The following is a 17,992-nucleotide window of genomic DNA, read 5'->3' as shown; positions in this document are numbered from 1 at the left end:
TATATCTGCCGCAGATACACACAGTAACTTTCTGATATACTTAAAAACTTTATATGTTATATAAGTTTTTATTGATGGGGGTCCAGGTGCTGAGAACGAATGGGAAGAATTACTTTAAGCTGTCTATGAACCCCATAGAATGTATTCTCCCCATTTGTTTTAGCGATCAGTGGGCTTCTCACCACCCGGACCCCCCAATGACGAAAACATTTGATAACACTGGTCAACAAATTTTCAAAAGTTGTTTGGTTCAGAAGTAAAATGATCCATTTCTTAATGATTTTTATCTGCTGAATTCAAATATCACAAGGAAAAATGTGAATTGTCTCTAGTTTCTATGATATGGAAGAATCTCATGTTCCTGTTTTGTGAATTGTATAGAATACAGTATAATAGCCGACAGATTTATTACTTCTGCAATCATAAGGAAGCAAGTTTACTGTTCGAAAACTTTTGAAATATATTCATAGGAAACTTAGTTCTGTATGAAATCAGCTACAATTTACAGGCAGATCCAAGAATTTTTACAAATTAATTATGTTTAATAATGTTTAAATATGTTTATACCTGGAATGTAGGTCCTTATTCAATGGCTTTTCAGTGCATTTACACGTGTCTTTTGTATTCATACATGGGATTGTCTCTGATAAGGCCTTGTTTACATACATGCCTCCATCCGTCGGCGTTTCCCTCCAGCGCAGTAGAGAATCACCAGAGGGAAATGCGTCTCTGAACTGATCCCATTGTTTTCAATGGGACAGTTCGGATGATCCGTTCTACAACTGATGCCGCCGGACTGACAGACAGACAGACCGCACGTCAGAACGCTACATGCAGCGTTCTGACGTACGGACAGCTCAGCTATCCGACACTGCATTCACCAAAGTGAATGGAGCGCCGGAGGCATGTCGTGCACAGACGCATGCATTATGCTTCCTCCAGCTTTTGCCTCCGGCGCTCCATAGAAATGTCCCTGTCCGTGCCCCCCCCCCCCCCCATTAACCCTTGTCACCCTGGCCATGCAGCAGAGTGCCCCCTTGCAGAGGGGAAGCCCCCCAGCTCCTCTGGGATATCCAGGCATGATGGGAGTTGTAGTTTTGCAATAGCTGGAGAGCCAAGGTTCCCCATCCCTGTAGAAGGAGATGCCCCCATGTATTGCTGCCCACAGTAGAGGGCTCCAGTGTCCCTATATACAGTAGATCGCCCCCTGTAATGCTGAAGAGAAAAAAAATGATGACAACTGATGAAATAAACGTATGGAAACTGATTAAATCATAGGAACTGATAGTTTTTTTCTGAAAAAAGGATAGAAAAACTGATGACAACTGATGCCAAAATTGACATCAGTTGTGGTCAAAATCTTTGAAAAAAATTGAAATGGATGCAACTTATATATGTAAACTAGAACTAACTGTCCAACAGTAATCTGCAAGCATTGACGGGTTCCATGAAGGCTAGGTTCACACTGCGTTTTTGCAATCTGTTTTTTTTTTTTTTTCATCCGTTTTGTGTGCATCCGTTTTGATCCATTTTTCCATTGACTTCCGTTATAAAAAAAAAAACGGATCAAAACAGATCCGTTTTTTTTTTACCGACACAAAAAGGTAGCTGACACTACTTTTGTGTCCGTTAAAAAAAACTGATCCTTTTTTTTTTGTTGTTTTTTTATAATGGAAGTAAATGGAAAAACGGATCAAAACGGATGCACACAAATGCATCAGTTTTTTTATCTGTTTTTTTTTGCGAAAAACGGATGGAAAAAACAGATTGCAAAAACACAGTGTGAACTTAGTCTTAGGGTATGTTCATATCACATTTTTTTCCACACGTCGGGCTGCAAGTCGGGAATCAGTGAGAAAAGGATGCTGCCGTGTAGCCGACGGCCACATTGACTTAAATAAGCAGGACGGAGTCATTATGTAACAACGTTCTGCTCATTTGCCGGACGTACTGTAAACGTAGTCGACTACGCTTTTGAGTCCTGCACAAAAGCCGTGTAGGTCCGGTAAATGAGCAGAACGTTGTTACATAATGACTCCGTCCTGCTCATTTAAGTCAATGTGGCCGTCGGCTTCTCACTGATTCCCGACGTGCAGCCCGACGTGTGGACAAAAACGCAATATGAACATACCCTTACCCTGATACCTTTTTTCCATATTGGTCATTCTAAGATGATGCAATATACCAGTTGATGATGCAATACTGATGATGCAAACTTTTCCTAGTATTGTATTACAGGCTGTGAGAAGTATAGAAAGTACATCTATATCTTGAAAATTAGAGCAAATTTCAAAATTTGAACATCATTTTCGATCTCAGCACCCCAAAATTAGTTAAGTTCAACTGTTTTCATGTCGGAACCTTTTTGGCTGTTGACCAGTATTTGTAAGGCTGGGTTCACACTGCGTTTTCAGCATCCGTTTAACGGATCCGTTTTTTTTAGCGGTCAAAAAAGTAGTGTCAACAGTACTTTATTGTGCGTCAAAAAAAAACGCATCCTTTTTGATCCGTTTTTTTTTTTATAATGGAAGTCAATGGAAAAACGGATCAAAAACGGATGCACACAAATGCATCTGTTTTTTTGCAATCTGTTTTTTGCAAAAAACGGATCCGTTAAACGGATGCTGAAAACGCAGTGTGAACCTAGCCTATGTTTTTCTGAAATGACAGGTACACTTTACATTCTCTAATCCATGGGTCTCCAAACTGCGGCCTTCCAGCTGTTGCAAAACCACAACTTCCATCATGCCTGGACAGTTAAAGCTTTGGATTTGGCTGTCCAGGCATGATGGGAAATGTAGTTTTGCAACAGCTGGAGGGCCGCAGTCTGGAGACCCATTCTCTAATCCATACCCAAAGCTGAGAGCTGCGATAACTGTATGGACCTCTGAGACCCTGGGCTGGTTTAACTAGAAAAAACGGGATCCAACATGTTATGGCGCCAATAATAAGAGTTCAATGCAGATCGTTACAAAAAAGATTCATGATTTTGCCATCTGTAGTGTTGAGTGGACCTAGCCTGTAAAATCTGGATTTGTCCGCGAGAATTCCGTAGTGTGAACCCGCCCTAATTCAGGGCACAGAGTGTGCAGTGTCCCAGACTGCGGTTGTCCACTGCTCCTTTCTAGCAAGTATAGGTCGGTACTATGTGTATATACTCTGAGACTTAGAGCTGTAGTATGCTACTCCCCCCACTTGGTGTCACTGTCTCATCAAGGTTTAGCTGAAGTCAATCTACACTATGGTTAAATGGGGACTATGAGCAGGTTAGGCGAATCTAACCTGCTGATAGCCCCCTATAGGAGGGACACTGAGGAGAAAGGTATGTGTTTTACCTTCCTCCTCAGCGCCGGGGTCCCACGCCGTTAGTCGGCTTAGGGACCTATTCCACAGAGCGATAATCAGCCGAATCAGCCCGATTCGGCCCATTACACTGGTCAACAGCCAAAAAGGTTCCGACATGAAAACAGTTGAACATAACTAATTTTGGGGTGCTGAGATGTCAACACTATACTGGGGTGCTGTCAACACTACTTTGGTGTCCGTTAAAAAAAACGGATCCGTTTCAATACGTTTTTTCTTTTTATAATGGAAGTCAATGGAAAAACGGATCAAAACGGATGCACACAAATGCATCCGATTTTCATCCATTTTTTGCAAAAAACGGATGATAAAAACGGATTGCAAAAACGCAGTGTGAACCTAGCCTAAGGTATCAAGGTAAATGGAAGCCATCAATGCTTGCAGATTACTGTTGGACAATTATCAGAGACAATCCCATGTATGAATACAAAAGACGTGTAAATGCACTGAGAAGCCATTGAATAAGGAGCGACATTCCAGAGGTCAATAAACATAATTAATTTGTAACAATTCTTGGATCTGCCTGTAAATTGCAGTTGATTTTAGATAGAACTAAGTTTCCTATGAATATATTTCAAAAGTTTATGAACAGTAACCGTGCTTCCTTATGATTGCAGAAGTAATAAATATGTCGGCTATTATACTGTATTCTATACAATTCACAAAACAGGAACATGAGAAATCTCCCATATCAGAGAAACTAAAGACAATCAACATTTTTCCTTGTGATATTTGAATTCAGCAGATAAAAATCCTTAAGAAATGGATAATTTTTTTTCTGAACCAAACAACTTTTGTAAATTTGTTGACCAGTGTTATCGCTCCGTAGAATAGAGACAACGATCAGCCGATGATCGTGTCATTGGCTGATTGTTCATTTATGTGCAAACCTAAAATCATCGGTCACCGACCACGCATCGCTACGATGGAATAGCAATGCGCAGTGGGCGACTGACGATTTAACAAACCATACATTACCTCACCATGCTCTAGGGCTTCTCCTGCGCTCCTTCTTCTTCCCGGGTGCCGAGCACAGCAGCAGCTTCAGAGCAGCCTGTATGAGCTCACAGTCCACTCAGCCAATCACTGTCCGGGTCCGCCGCAGCCAGTGATTGGCTGAGCAATCTGTCAGCTCAGACAGGCCACACCGAAGCTGCTGCTGCGCGCGGGATCGGGAGGAAGAAGGAGCGCAGGAGAAGCCCTGCAGCATCCCCGGGGTATACTGGCCTGGGCCAAGGGTGAGAAAACCAGTGAAGTAATAACATTATGGCCCGGAGAGATATAGCATGGCCTAGGCTGTTTTACACCCCCAGGTGTAGGGTTTATCCCCTGTGGCCTGGTTCGCCATTAGATGGATATATTCTGGCCTGGAAGGGTATACTCTGGTCTAGGCTATATTACACCCTGGAGTATAGTTTGGTCTAGGCAATATTACACACCGGGTAGAGTTTGGCCTAGGCTATTTTATACCCCGGGGTATACTCTGGACAGGGGTTAATCTGGCCTGCTACACCCGGCCAATGTCAATTTTTGCGTTTTCGCTTTTTCCTCCTTGTGTTTAAAAGGCCATAGCACTTTTTCACCTAGAGACCCACATGAGCCCTTACTTTTTGCGCCACTAATTGTACTTTGCAATGACAGGCTGAATTTTTTCATAAAGTACAGAAAAGTGTGGTGAAAATGGGGAAAAAATGCATTTTTTTAAATTTTATTTTATTTATTGTTTTTTTGTTTTTACGCTATTCGCCCTGGGGTAAAACTGAATTGTTATCCATGTTCCTCAAGTCGTTATAACGATATGTAACATATTTAACTTTTCTTTTATCTGATGGCCTGTAAAAAATTCAAACCATTGTTAACAAAAACATGTTCCTTAAAATTGCTCCATTCCCAGGCTTATAGCGCTTTTATCCTTTGGTCTATGGGGCTGTGTGAGGTGTCATTTTTTGCGCCATGATGTGCTCTTTCTATCGGTACCTTGATTGCGCATGTGTGAATTTTTGATCGCTTTTAATCACAATTTTTCTGGATTTGATGCGACCAAAAATGCGCAATTTTGCACTTTGGGATTTTTTGCGCTTACACCGTTTACCGTGCGAGATCAGGAATGTGATAAATAATAGTTCAGGCGATTACGCACGTGGCGATAACAAACATGTTTATTTATTTATTTATTTTTATTCATAACATGGGAAAAGGGGGGTGATTCAAACTTTTATTTTTTTTTACACCTATACTAGAAGCCCCCCTGGGGTTAGGGTTATTCCTCCTGGGGTTAGGGTTATTTCCCCTCGGGTTTGGGTTATTCCTCCCTGGGGTTAGGGTTATTCCCCCTCGGGTTAGGGTTATTCCCCCTGGGGTTAGGGTTATTCCCCCTGGGGTTAGGGTTATTCCCCCCTGGGGTTAGGGTTATTCCCCCTGGGGTTAGGGTTATTCCCCCTGGGGTTAGGGTTATTCCCCCCTGGGGTTAGGGTTATTTCCCCTGGGGTTAGGGTTATTCCCCCCTGGGGTTAGGGTTATTCCTCCTTGGGGTTAGGGTTATTCCCCCCTGGGGTTAGGGTTATTCCCCCCTGGGGTTAGGGTTGTTCCGCCTGGGGTTAGGGTTATTCCCCCTGGGTGATTTCTAGTATAAGTATACTGATCTCTCATTGAACTCTATGCAGTATAGTTATACAGCATAGATCAATGAGATAGGCACTCGATTGCTTTCGGCTGCTGCAGCCGAAAACAATCCAGCGTCGAGCCGGGATCGGCGTTATTACGGCACAGACCCCAGCCGGGTAAAGACACAGGGATCGCTCCTCCGCGACAACGTTGTGGGGGGGGGGGGGGGGGCGATCAGGATTACCTGAGAAGGAACCAGTGGGATACTACAGCTTAGGCCCTTTGTCCCACTGAGGATCAATCCCTTGACTGCAGACTGCCCCAACTTAGAAAGAAGGATCCCAGGCGTAGACAAGATTAACCCAGGTAACAGTTACCCCACCTTTGGGTTTAGCAGGGCATCTTTGCAGGCATCTGTTTGTGTCTTGCTCTCTCCACCATCCACAGAATAAAAAAGACCCCCCGCACACACCAGGTACTAACTAGCTTATATAGAGGTGACCGGGTCTTACCTCCTATTGGTAGGGAACATACTAGGAGAAGGGAGAAAGAAGCATGTAATAGGTAGACGGTGTGAGGTACCTGCAGCAGTGATTGGGTGAAACAGTGAACAGAAAACCAAACACTTAAAGGGGTAGTGCGGAGGTAAAGAATTATTCCCAGAATAACACACATTACAAAGTTATACAACTTTGTAATGTATGTTATGTCTGTAAATAGCCCCCTTCCCCGTGTCCCACCACCCCCACCCGTGTACCCGGAAGTGTGGTGCGCTATACATACCTGTCACGTGCCGACCTCCATCTCCGATCTTCAGTCAGTGGCGTCTTCTTCGGGCGGCCGGTGAACAGCTCTGACTCTCCCGAATGCCGGCTGTCCTCTGCAGCATCATCCGATGCTCAGCGGCGATTGGCTGAGCATAACTGTGCTCAGCCAATCGCGGCTGAGCGGCTGATGACGCTCACCTGTCCTGCCACAGCCGTCCTGTCCTGCCGCAAACGCTCACCGCCGTCCCTGGGCACTTACGACTTGCTGGAGGGCGATGACAGCTGCTGACTGATGGCGCAGGAGCGCGGCGGGGGACAGTGGTGAGTGTTGGCGGTGGGACGGGATGGCTGCGGCAAGACAGGTGAGTGGCTGCAGGGCTGCTGTCTGCCGCCCCCTGCAGGGGCGCAGAATCTGCCGCCTGAGGCGGAATACTCATTCCGCCTCATGGCAGAAGCGGCCCTGCCTCTGCCTCTACTTTTGCCTCCTCTTTCCAAATTATTATTTTATATGATTTCTTTCATATAAAAGAAAGCAGCATGTGGTGTATAATGTATAGTAACTGTATAACCCTGATAACACAGCAGCTGGATATGTGATATATAAGTTACTGTACAGTATAGCAGCATGTGGTATATAATGTATAGTAACTGTATAACCCTGATAACACAGCAGCTGAATATGTGATATATAAGTTACTGTACAGTATAGCAGCATGTGGTGTATAATGTATAGTAACTGTATAACCCTGATAACACAGCAGCAGGTTATGTGATATATAAGTTACTGTACAGTATAGCAATCAGCATGTGGTGTATAATGTATAGTAACTGTATAACCCTAATAACACAGCAGCTGGATATGTGATATATAAGTTACTGTACAGTATAGCAGCATGTGGTGTACAATGTATAGTAACTGTATAACCCTGATAACACAGCAGCTGGATATGTGATATATAAGTTACTGTACAGTATAGCAGCATGTGGTGTATAATGTATAGTAACTGTATAACCCTGATAACACAGCAGCTGGATATGTGATATATAAGTCACTGTACAGTATAGCAATCAGCGTGTGGTGTATAATGTATAGTAATGTGGTGTATAATGTATAGTAACTGTATAACCCTGATAACACAGCAGCAGCTGGATATGTGATATATAAGTTACTGTACAGCATAGCAGCATGTGGTATATAATGTATAGTAACTGTATAACCCTGATAACACAGCAGCTGGATATGTGATATTATAAGTTACTGTACAGTATAGCAGCATGTGGTATATAATGTATAGTAACTGTATAACCCTGATAACACAGCAGCTGGATATGTGATATATAAGTTACTGTACAGTATAGCAGCATGTGGTGTATAATGTATAGTAACTGTATAACCCTGATAACACAGCAGCTGAATATGTGATATATAAGTTACTGTACAGTATAGCAGCATGTGGTGTATAATGTATAGTAACTGTATAACCCTGATAACACAGCAGCAGCTGGATATGTGATATATAAGTTACTGTACAGTATAGCAATCAGCATGTGGAGTATAATGTATAGTAACTGTATAACCCTGATAACACAGCAGCAGTTGGTAGATACAGGATGGAACTGCAGATCCCCATAATGCAGTAGTGTAGTACAACAGGCTAGAATAGAGAAGCAGGGCTGCTGTCAGAGGTCTGTGTGGTCACATGACAGCAATGGGGAAGGGGTGTGTGTGCTCAGCATGGACCAATCAGGACTGACAGAGACTGCAGGGAGTATGAAGGAATGAGCAGGACAGATGTGGGCACATACATGCAGCACTCTCTGTCCGGGGAGAGATGGGTTACAGCTATGGAGAGATTATCTCCACAGTCCTGTCCCCTGATGCAAGCCCCAGCCTGAAGTGGATCTGCTATGATTTGGAAGATGAGGGAGAGTTCCTGGGTCAGAGTACAGGGCTGTAGACCCCGCTATACAGAATATGCCCCTCCCCAACTCTCCTTCCCACTCAGTACAGGGAGCTCTTATACCAAAGCAATGCTCTTACACCAAGTCACAATTTAGAAAAACTGTGAGCTCGTAAACCAAAACGCTCTTAATGCAAGTTACTCTTAAACCAAGGTACCACTGTATATATATATATATATATATATATATATATATATATATATTGTGGACATGTCACTGGTAAAGTGCTCGAGGGGATGTACATCTCACCCAGGTTAATACATAGCGTGAGATGGTGAGTCCAGGAGGGATCTCTTGCTCAGCAGTGTTATGCTGCTGAGCTATTATTTATTATTGCCGGGCCTGGACTTACATGGAATGGCAGGTAGGTTTTGGTAGTGGGACTTGCCATTCCCTTCCCCCCGATCCAGGTCAGGTTTTGGGGTCAGGTGTTTCTGACCCTAATCAGCCTGACAAGGTAAAAGCCCTGCAGAGGATCCAGTGTTGGCTCTCAGCCAGGAGTGATCAGCCTGGGCGTCTGTTTGGGAGCAACCTGGGGATAAAGCCTCTGCTGGAGCTTGTGTATACCCTGCGGTATCCAGGTGAAAGACGCACTGTGATAAGTGTTAGATAGGTGAGCCAACCTGTTAGTAAGCGCCCAGATGGGCAAGACCTTTTTGTTTGTTTTATTCTTAAAGCGCGGTGCTGCTGTATTTTGTTTGATGGACTGTTTATGCTGCAAATAAATGCCAAGCTGTTATTTTACAAGTCCAAGTCTGCTGTGAACTGTGTCCAAACACACCATCCCCCGGGAAGATCCCTACAATTGGTGCTGCGGAGCGGGCAAAATGGTTGCTAGGGGCAACGGTGTGCATCAACTTGGCTACAGCTGCTTATGTCCTGGGTGAAGGCTTCTGCTTCACTCCAAAAACAGACAAGCAACATGGAGGAGATGATGAAGCAGTTAATGCAAGTGAGTCTGCAACAGCAGCAGGCTCTGACAGACGCTAACCTGCGCCATGAACAGACAATGGCTCAACAACAGAGGCTTATTGAGCACCTGATAGCAAAGCAAGAGGCGTCTGCAGGTGCTAATCCACAGCTGGTGGCAGCAGCCGCCCTAGAGACTTTTTCTGTGAGAAGAGCCGTGCAGCGTGCGCTGCAAAAGATGACTGCTGATGACGATGTTGAGGCCTACTTAACTGTCTTTGAGCGTGTGGCTGAGCGAGAAAAGTTACCCTCCACTGAGTGGGCAGAGGTCATTGCTCCCTATTTAACAGGCGAACCTCAAAAGGCCTACTATGACCTCAGTGAGCAAGAGGTCAAGGACTATCCTCGGCTAAGAGCAGAGATACTCGCCCAACTAGGAGTTACTGCTGCTGTCCGTGCCTGGAGGGTCCGCATCTGGAGCTACAGTCGGGACAAGTCAGCGAGGTCCCAGATGTACGACCTGATTCATTTGGCAAGAAAATGGTTGGAGCCAGACACTTCTACTCCTGCACAGATCCTAGAGAGGCTCGTGATGGATTGCTACCTCCGCGCACTTCCTGCCGATCTGCAACGCTTGGTGGGACAAGGCGACCCTAAGAGTGCCGACGAACTTGTCAACCTTGTGGAGAGGTTCCAGGCGACTGAGGACTACCTCCGTGATGTTCCTGCAGCACCTTCACCTCCCCGGAGTGCCAGACCTGTGCCTTCAGCTGGTAAGAGACTTCCATCTATTGGGGGAGTGTGGAGGGGTGCTGATAGAGGGAAGAGCGCTCAGGAGGTGTCTCAGGGGCAAAAGACTGGTGGTGGTCCCCGGTGGCTAAGTGGCCCTAAAAAGGACTCCCTGCCAAGGAGACCAGGCCCTATCCAGTGCTGGAGATGCCATGAGACGGGACATATGTCTGCCCATTGCCCTCTTACCAGTGAGCCCATGGAGTGTGACGCTAGCCGGCGTCAGTCGCTATTTGCGGAACAGTCTTTTGTTGCGGTCACTGGACTAGAGACTGAACCACAAGTCTGCCACATTACTGTCAATGACTTCCCTGTTAAGGCGTTGCTGGACTCAGGAAGCCTTGTCACCCTGGTGCATGCCAGCCTGGTGGCTGGGGACTTTGTGCCAAAAAGACATATGGGTGTGGTGTGCATACATGGCGATACAAAAGTTTACCCTATAGTGCTGGCTAATGTTGGGACTGAACTAGGCACTGTACAATAAGAAGTGGGTGTGGTTAAAAACCTTATGCATAATGTGATATTGGGGCGTGATTTTCCATTGTTCTGGGCTCTATGGGGAAAACAACAATCCCCTGAAAGAAGTGAGGAGACCCCTAAGTCTATTGCATTACCCACGGTAAATGATAAAAATGTACAGGATGAAAATGATGCTTTTCCTTTGCAGGTCCTGGCTGGTGAGGAAGAGGCTCCTCCCACTGAGCAGAATGTTCCAGACTTAGAGGTGTCTAGGGATAATTTTGGTACTGCACAATTACAGGACCCCACTCTCAAAAATGCTAGAGAGCAGGTCACTGTTATGAATGGGGTACCTCAGGAACCAGAAGCTGAGAAAAAGTTTCCACATTTTTCTGTGACTAACAATCTCTTCTATAGAGTCACTAAGATTAATGATGAGGTTGTGGAACAGCTTCTGGTGCCTAAGTCGTACCGGCGTCAGGTACTCGACATGGCCCATAATCATGTCCTTGGGGGCCACTTGGGGACAGATAAAACGCAGGAGAGAGTCCTCCAGAGGTTTTATTGGCCTGCGATTTATGCTGACATAAAAAAATACTGTGAGTCGTGCCCCACATGTCAGCTTAGCGCTCCAGTGTCGCATTTTCGCAGTCCTTTGGTCCCACTCCCCATCATAGAGGTACCTTTTGACCGGATCGCAATGGACTTGGTGGGTCCCATTGTAAAGTCAGCTAGAGGTCACCAGTACATTCTAGTTGTATTAGACTACGCGACCCGCTATCCTGAGGCTGTACCCCTAAGAAACACTGCATCTAAAACAATAGCACGGGAATTGTTTTATATGTTTTCCAGGGTGGGGATCCCCAAGGAAATCTTGACTGACCAAGGTACCCCATTTGTGTCAAAGGTGATGAAAGAGCTATGCAAACTGTTTAAAATCTCCCACATACGTACCTCTGTATATCACCCACAGACAGACGGGTTAGTGGAGAGGTTTAACAAAACACTGAAACATATGTTAAAAAAAGTGGTGGAAAAGGATGGTCGTGATTGGGATCACTTACTACCTTACCTGATGTTTTCTATTAGGGAAGTACCCCAAGCGTCCACAGGGTTCTCTCCCTTCGAATTAGTCTATGGTCGTCACCCTAGGGGTTTGTTGGATATAGCGAAAGAGACCTGGGAAAGTGAGTCCACCCCATACAAGAGTGTTATAGAGCATGTAGCACAAATGCAGGACCGTATAGCCACTGTAATGCCCCTAGTAAGGGAACACCTCCAGAGGGCCAAAGCAGAATTTACAATCGTTCTGCAAGAATCAGGACATTCAGCCCAGGTGACCGGGTCCTCATACTTGTTCCCACGGTAGAAAGCGAATTCTTAGCAAAGTGGCAAGGTCCCTATGAAATTGTAGAGAAGATCAGTGAGGTCAACTACAAGGTGCACCAACCCGGTAGAAGGAAGCCTTTTCAAGTTTATCACATAAACTTGATCAAGCCCTGGAAAGACAGGGAATCCTTGGTGGCGACAAATCCTGTTGGTCATCTGTCACAACCAATCCCTCCGGTCAGGATTGGTGACACCCTGTCAGTATCCCAGAAGCAGGAAGCTAAGGAATTCCTGCAGAGAAATAAAGACAAGTTTTCTGACCTCCCAGGGCGTACGCATCTCATTAGTCATCATATTGAAACTGAGCCTAGAAGCAGAGTAAACCTTAAGCCCTATAGGGTACCAGAAGCACGGAGGGAGGCGGTATCATCCGAGGTAAAACGTATGCTTGACCTAGGAGTCATTGAGGTGTCCCAGAGCGAGTGGTCCAGCCCGATTGTGTTAATCCCAAAGCCCAATGGGACTTGGAGGTTCTGTAATGATTTTAGAAAGTTAAATGAGATCTCCAAGTTCGATGCCTACCCCATGCCCAGGGTAGATGAGTTGATAGAAAGAATGGGTAATGCCAGGTACATAACTACCCTCGATCTCACTAAGGGCTACTGGCAGATCCCCCTCACTCCTAAGGCTTGAGAGAAGACGGCATTCTCCACCCCTGATGGACTCTTCCAATACGTAGTGATGCCATTCGGGTTACATGGAGCCCCTGCCACTTTTCAGAGGTTGATGGACTTGATTCTGCGACCACATCGGGATTACTGCTGCCTACCTCGATGATGTGGTCATTTTTAGCCCTGATTGGGAAAGTCACCTCTGTAAGGTCCAGGCGGTGTTAGAGGCCATAAGTGATGCGGGGTTAACCATCAATGCAGAGAAATGTGCACTAGCCTTAGAGGAGGCCAAATACCTGGGCTACATTATTGGAAGGGGGTTAGTGAAACCACAACTAAATAAAATTGAGGCAATACAGAATTGGCCTCAACCCCTCACAAAGAAACAGGTCAGAGCTTTCCTGGGTATTACGGGCTATTACCGAAGGTTTGTGCCAAATTTTGCTTCAGTTGCAGCCCCACTAACTGACCTGACAAAGGGTGCAAAGTCCGCAATGGTGACATGGACTCCAGAGGCCGAGAAGGCTTTTCAAAGCCTTAAGTCTGCCCTGTGCCAACAACCTGTGCTAGTTACCCCTGACTTTAGGCGAGAGTTTCTAGTACAGACAGACGCCTCTAACACAGGGTTAGGTGCCGTCCTCTCACAGGTCGTGAATGGCGAGGAGCACCCGGTGATGTACTTGAGTAGGAAGCTATCCCCGGCCGAGAAGAACTATGCCATTGTGGAGCGAGAATGTCTGGCAGTGAAGTGGGCCCTAGAATCCCTGAGGTATTACTTACTAGGCAGGAGATTCAAGTTAGTGACCGACCATGCCCCCCTAACATGGATGAAATTAAACAAGGAGAAAAATGCGAGGGTGACTAGGTGGTTTCTGTCCCTCCAATACTTTAATTTCATGGTGGAACACAGGCCAGGGAAATTACAGGCAAATGCTGACGCCCTATCAAGAGTACACTGCCTGTGGGGACAATACGCTCAGCCCTCCGGTCTGAAGAAGAGGGGGGTGTAAGTGGACATGTGACGGGAAAAGTGCTCGAGGGGGTGTACATCTCACCCAGGTTAATACATAGCGTGAGATGGTGAGTCCAGGAGGGATCTCTTGCTCAGCAGTGTTATGCTGCTGAGCTATTATTTATTATTGCCGGGCCTGGACTTACATGGAATGGCAGGTAGGTTTTGGTAGTGGGACTTGCCATTCCCTTCCCCCCCGATCCAGGTCAGGTTTTGGGGTCAGGTGTTTCTGACCCTAATCAGCCTGACAAGGTAAAAGCCCTGCAGAGGATCCAGTGTTGGCTCTCAGCCAGGAGTGATCAGCCTGGGCGTCTGTTTGGGAGCAACCTGGGGATAAAGCCTCTGCTGGAGCTTGTGTATACCCTGCGGTATCCAGGTGAAAGACGCACTGTGATAAGTGTTAGATAGGTGAGCTAACCTGTTAGTAAGCGCCCAGACGGGCAAGACCTTTTTGTTTGTTTTATTCTTAAAGCACGGTGCTGCTGTATTTTGTTTGATGGACTGTTTATGCTGCAAATAAGCGCCAAGCTGTTATTTTACAAGTCCAAGTCTGCTGTGAACTGTGTCCAAACACACCATCCCCCGGGAAGATCCCTACAATATATATATATATATATATATATATATAGGTGCACAGGGGATTATTTTCCATGACTTCATGGCAGGTCTCCTCTGTATCTCCTTCAGGTAGACATGGACAACTTTATAAGACTTCTCATTTGCGCTGCCGCCGGAGGTTTGGTTACAGTTTATGGATTTCAAAGTGGGAAAGTAACCAGTGCCTGTGATGAAATGCGTCCAGGCCACATGAAGACCAAAAACCGAAAGATTGACCCTCAGCCATCTCCAGCTCCGTATATCATCATCGTGTCTAATAGAACTGTTTTTCCTGAGGACATTATTACAGGTAAGGAACCAAGTGTTAAATACTATTAATTTTATTTTAAAGCAAAATTAGCCTCAACGTTTCATTTTTTTGAGTTGTTTTTGAGTGTTTTTATGCACTTTTTGTGGGCTACGCTTACACAACTCCCTTTCTTTTTGCCATTTTACAGCCATCATTTTGATGCCAACATACAGCCGTATTCTGCAAATTATTATGCAGAATACAGTTGTATTTTGATGTAAAAAATAGCTGGAAAAGGGGCAAAAAAAGAAGCTGTGTGAACATAGTCAGCGCACTGATTGGCTGAGAGGGACGTCAAGAACGTGGAGAACCCCGAAGCAAGCCGGAGCGCGGAGCAGGTAATATATGCCTTCTTTCGGACAGCTGTCTTTGGCAATGACACCAGCAAATAATGAACTTGATATTACATCAAGGGGGGGGGGGGGTTCAGCAAGGTCTAACTGGGTCCCGTCCCTGCCTAGTTGATGTGCTGCCCTAGGTGGCAGACCCCAATTGGGGGGAAGGTCCCTACTCAACTAAAGTGTTGGTCAGGTCAGGTAATAAGAAACATCAGGTAGTACTGTGCTCTGGCAGGATGTCGGAGGATGATGAGGTATAATACTTAGATGAAGAAGAAGAACACCTGTGCCCGTGTATTGACCTTTTGTTAGTCCTCACACCACCCTATGCCCACTAGACTCGGCTGAACCTTCCTAGGGGGGTGACACAGGCCTCAGACCTTGTTACCTGGAATGAGCGGAATGCTGAGGATTTCCTGCTGACACCTGTGCTGCGAAATAGCGTGCATAGGCTCTTTGCTCTATCTGGATCAGTTCCTAGCTCTTTGGCTTTAGTGGATACTGTCCTGCACTGTTACACTCCTAATCCATGGCGTGGGTTGGGGTTGTCTCTGACTTGTCCTCTTCTAAGAGGGGTTTAACAATGCATCGTGTTGGGTAGCATAACTGAGAAAGAAACTGTTAGCTGTGACCGCTCTTGCTTCCTACCCATACGGGACTCTAGCTAAGACTGACCTACTCTTCTTGTCTCCCATGTGACTTCCTTCCTCAGTGTAACTAAGGTGCGCTGTGAGTGGGTGAAGAGTGCAAAAGAAGAAGTAAAGAAAGGTGATAGGAGAGAAGAAGGAACAGATTCCTGTTGGTTTGCAGACCCATGTGACACACAAAGAAACAATAACCCTTTACACACTTACGCACAAATCTAATATAGTGACATCTTCTGGAGAAACTTTAGTACTACCTTCATCACCACACAAGTACAATAAGTAAAGGCTTTTGCGAAGAGTGTACATCCGTGGTAGGATACCACAGTGAAAGGCGGGTTCCTTACTCATGATCATTATTTGCCTATCATTACCAATAGGAGTCTGTCTTTTCACGCCATGATGGGTGCAAATAATGCTCATGAGTAAGGAACCCGCCTGTCCGCACTGCAGCAGCACCTGCCTGTTCCTCCATACGGAGACTGAGCAGGAGCTCTCGAACTGCCTGGTACTGCGCTGCTATGTTCGCTTTGACCCCTGGCGCCAGACTGGTGGTGATTTGTGGCCTGACGATACCATATTGTTTTGACCAACACTTTAGTTGAATAGGGTCCTTTCCCCTAGTTGGGGGTCTGTCACCTGGGGCAGCACGTCAACAAGGCAGGGAGGGTCGGCTGGGACCCAGTTAGAGCTCGCTGAACCCCAATATTTGCTGGTGTCATTGCCAAAAGACAGCTGTCCGAAAGAAGGAAACTATCATGACCTGTTGGAAACTGTTACGACTAATTATGACCTTTTTTTAGGCACCAAAATGACGGCTGTCTAAAAAGACAGCCATAAAATGGCCAAAAAAAGTCTAAACAAAGTCTAAACAAATTTAATTTAAAGAAGTAGATAATTAGGCTTAAAAGTTTTTTATTAGAATTCATTTTTCATAGGGAACAGCTTTAATCACTTTTTGTTCAATTCTTTCTTGAAAGCGTGGTGACGTCATGACTTGTCCCGCCCTAGTGTCCCTAGTGTCATGACGGTGTCCCGCCATAGCCACTGACTGTCCGAGCAGGCAGTCCATCAGCCGGGTTGGGACGTGTCAGTACTGGAGATCCTGGAGCCCGGCCGGGGTCCCATGGTCCTGATTAAATGGGTCACCGCCATTATATTGACGACTATACAAGATGCTAGGAAAGCTGGGTGACTGCCATTATACAAGATACTAGGAAAGCTGGGTGACCGCCATTATACTGACTACTATATAAGATGCTGGGAAAGCTGGGTGACCACCATTATACTGTTATACAAGATGCTAGGAAAGCTGGGTGATCGCAATTATACTGAATACTATACAAGACTAGAAAATGTACCTGGCGCTGTGTAACGCCCGGAGTAGTGGATCCACTGGACCGGCACCAGCGATGGCACAAACCTCACCAGGGAGCGGAGTCTAAGGGGCCGCTGGTTTTCACCAGAGCCCGCCGCAAGGCGGGATGGACTTGCTGCGGCAGGCGACCCCCAGGTCGCTACCCCTGGCTTGGTTGCTGGTGTCGGCAGGCGAGGCGTGGCAGGAGATGGTACAGGCAATAGTCTGCAGATGAGAGAGCACGTGACTGGCTGGACACAGGAACAGGTGGAGTGACAGGGGAACAGGAACCAGGAACAGGGACTTGGGACCAGGTAACGGACAGGACTCAGGAACAGGGACTTGGGACCAGGTAACGGACAGGACTCAGGAACAAGGACTAGGAATCAGGAACAAGGACTAGGAATCAGGAACAAGGCCTAGGAATCAGGAACAACAGGGAGCTGGGCCAAACGCTATGGGAAGCATGTAGAGGCTCCAACCCAGGGGACAGGGCATGCTGGGATTTATAGGGGAGTGATTAGGTGCAACTACCAATTAGGAGCGCACTGCCCCTTTAAATCTGAGACAGCCGGCGCGCGCGCGCCCAAGGAGGCGGGGACGCGCGCGCCGGCCGGCACAGCGGGAGACAGGAGCGTGGAGAGGTGAGGCGCCCCCCCGGGCCGAGGTGATAGCAGCGCCGGGTCCCCGACTATGGACACCGGCTGCTGCATGGGGCAGGAAGCGGTCGCTGCGGCGGCCCGGAACGTGGGACGCCGCCGCGGCCGTGACAGTACCCCCCCCCTTTGGCCTCCCCCTCTTTCTTGCCTGCAGATGGCACAGGAAGCCACAAAGTCTTTGACATCTTGAAACAGACTAGGCCACCAGTAGTGGCGAGAGAT

The 17,992-nt window shown here is 46.5% G+C and overlaps 1 protein-coding gene across 3 annotated transcripts in view; it reads left to right on the top strand.

The window, feature by feature from the left end:
* LOC138790089 (putative defense protein 3) overlaps positions 1–17,992 on the top strand; it is a 42,679-nt gene that overhangs the window by 625 nt on the left and 24,062 nt on the right. Inside the window, exons 1-2 of one of the 3 annotated variants that reach the window (XM_069969044.1) lie at positions 10,265–10,378; positions 14,553–14,772. In XM_069969044.1, coding sequence (XP_069825145.1) covers positions 10,325–10,378; positions 14,553–14,772 — 274 coding nt within the window. In that variant the 5' untranslated portion in view covers positions 10,265–10,324. Of the gene's footprint in view, positions 1–10,264; positions 10,379–14,145; positions 14,242–14,552; positions 14,773–17,992 lie in introns of those variants that run through there. The other 2 variants (XM_069969046.1, XM_069969045.1) reach the window with 2 other exon arrangements.

Source organism: Dendropsophus ebraccatus, chromosome 4, assembly GCF_027789765.1.
Source record: "Dendropsophus ebraccatus isolate aDenEbr1 chromosome 4, aDenEbr1.pat, whole genome shotgun sequence".
Taxonomy (NCBI): domain Eukaryota; kingdom Metazoa; phylum Chordata; class Amphibia; order Anura; family Hylidae; genus Dendropsophus; species Dendropsophus ebraccatus.
Note: the sequence above shows the minus strand (reverse complement) of the source record. Positions and strands in the feature narration are given on the sequence as shown.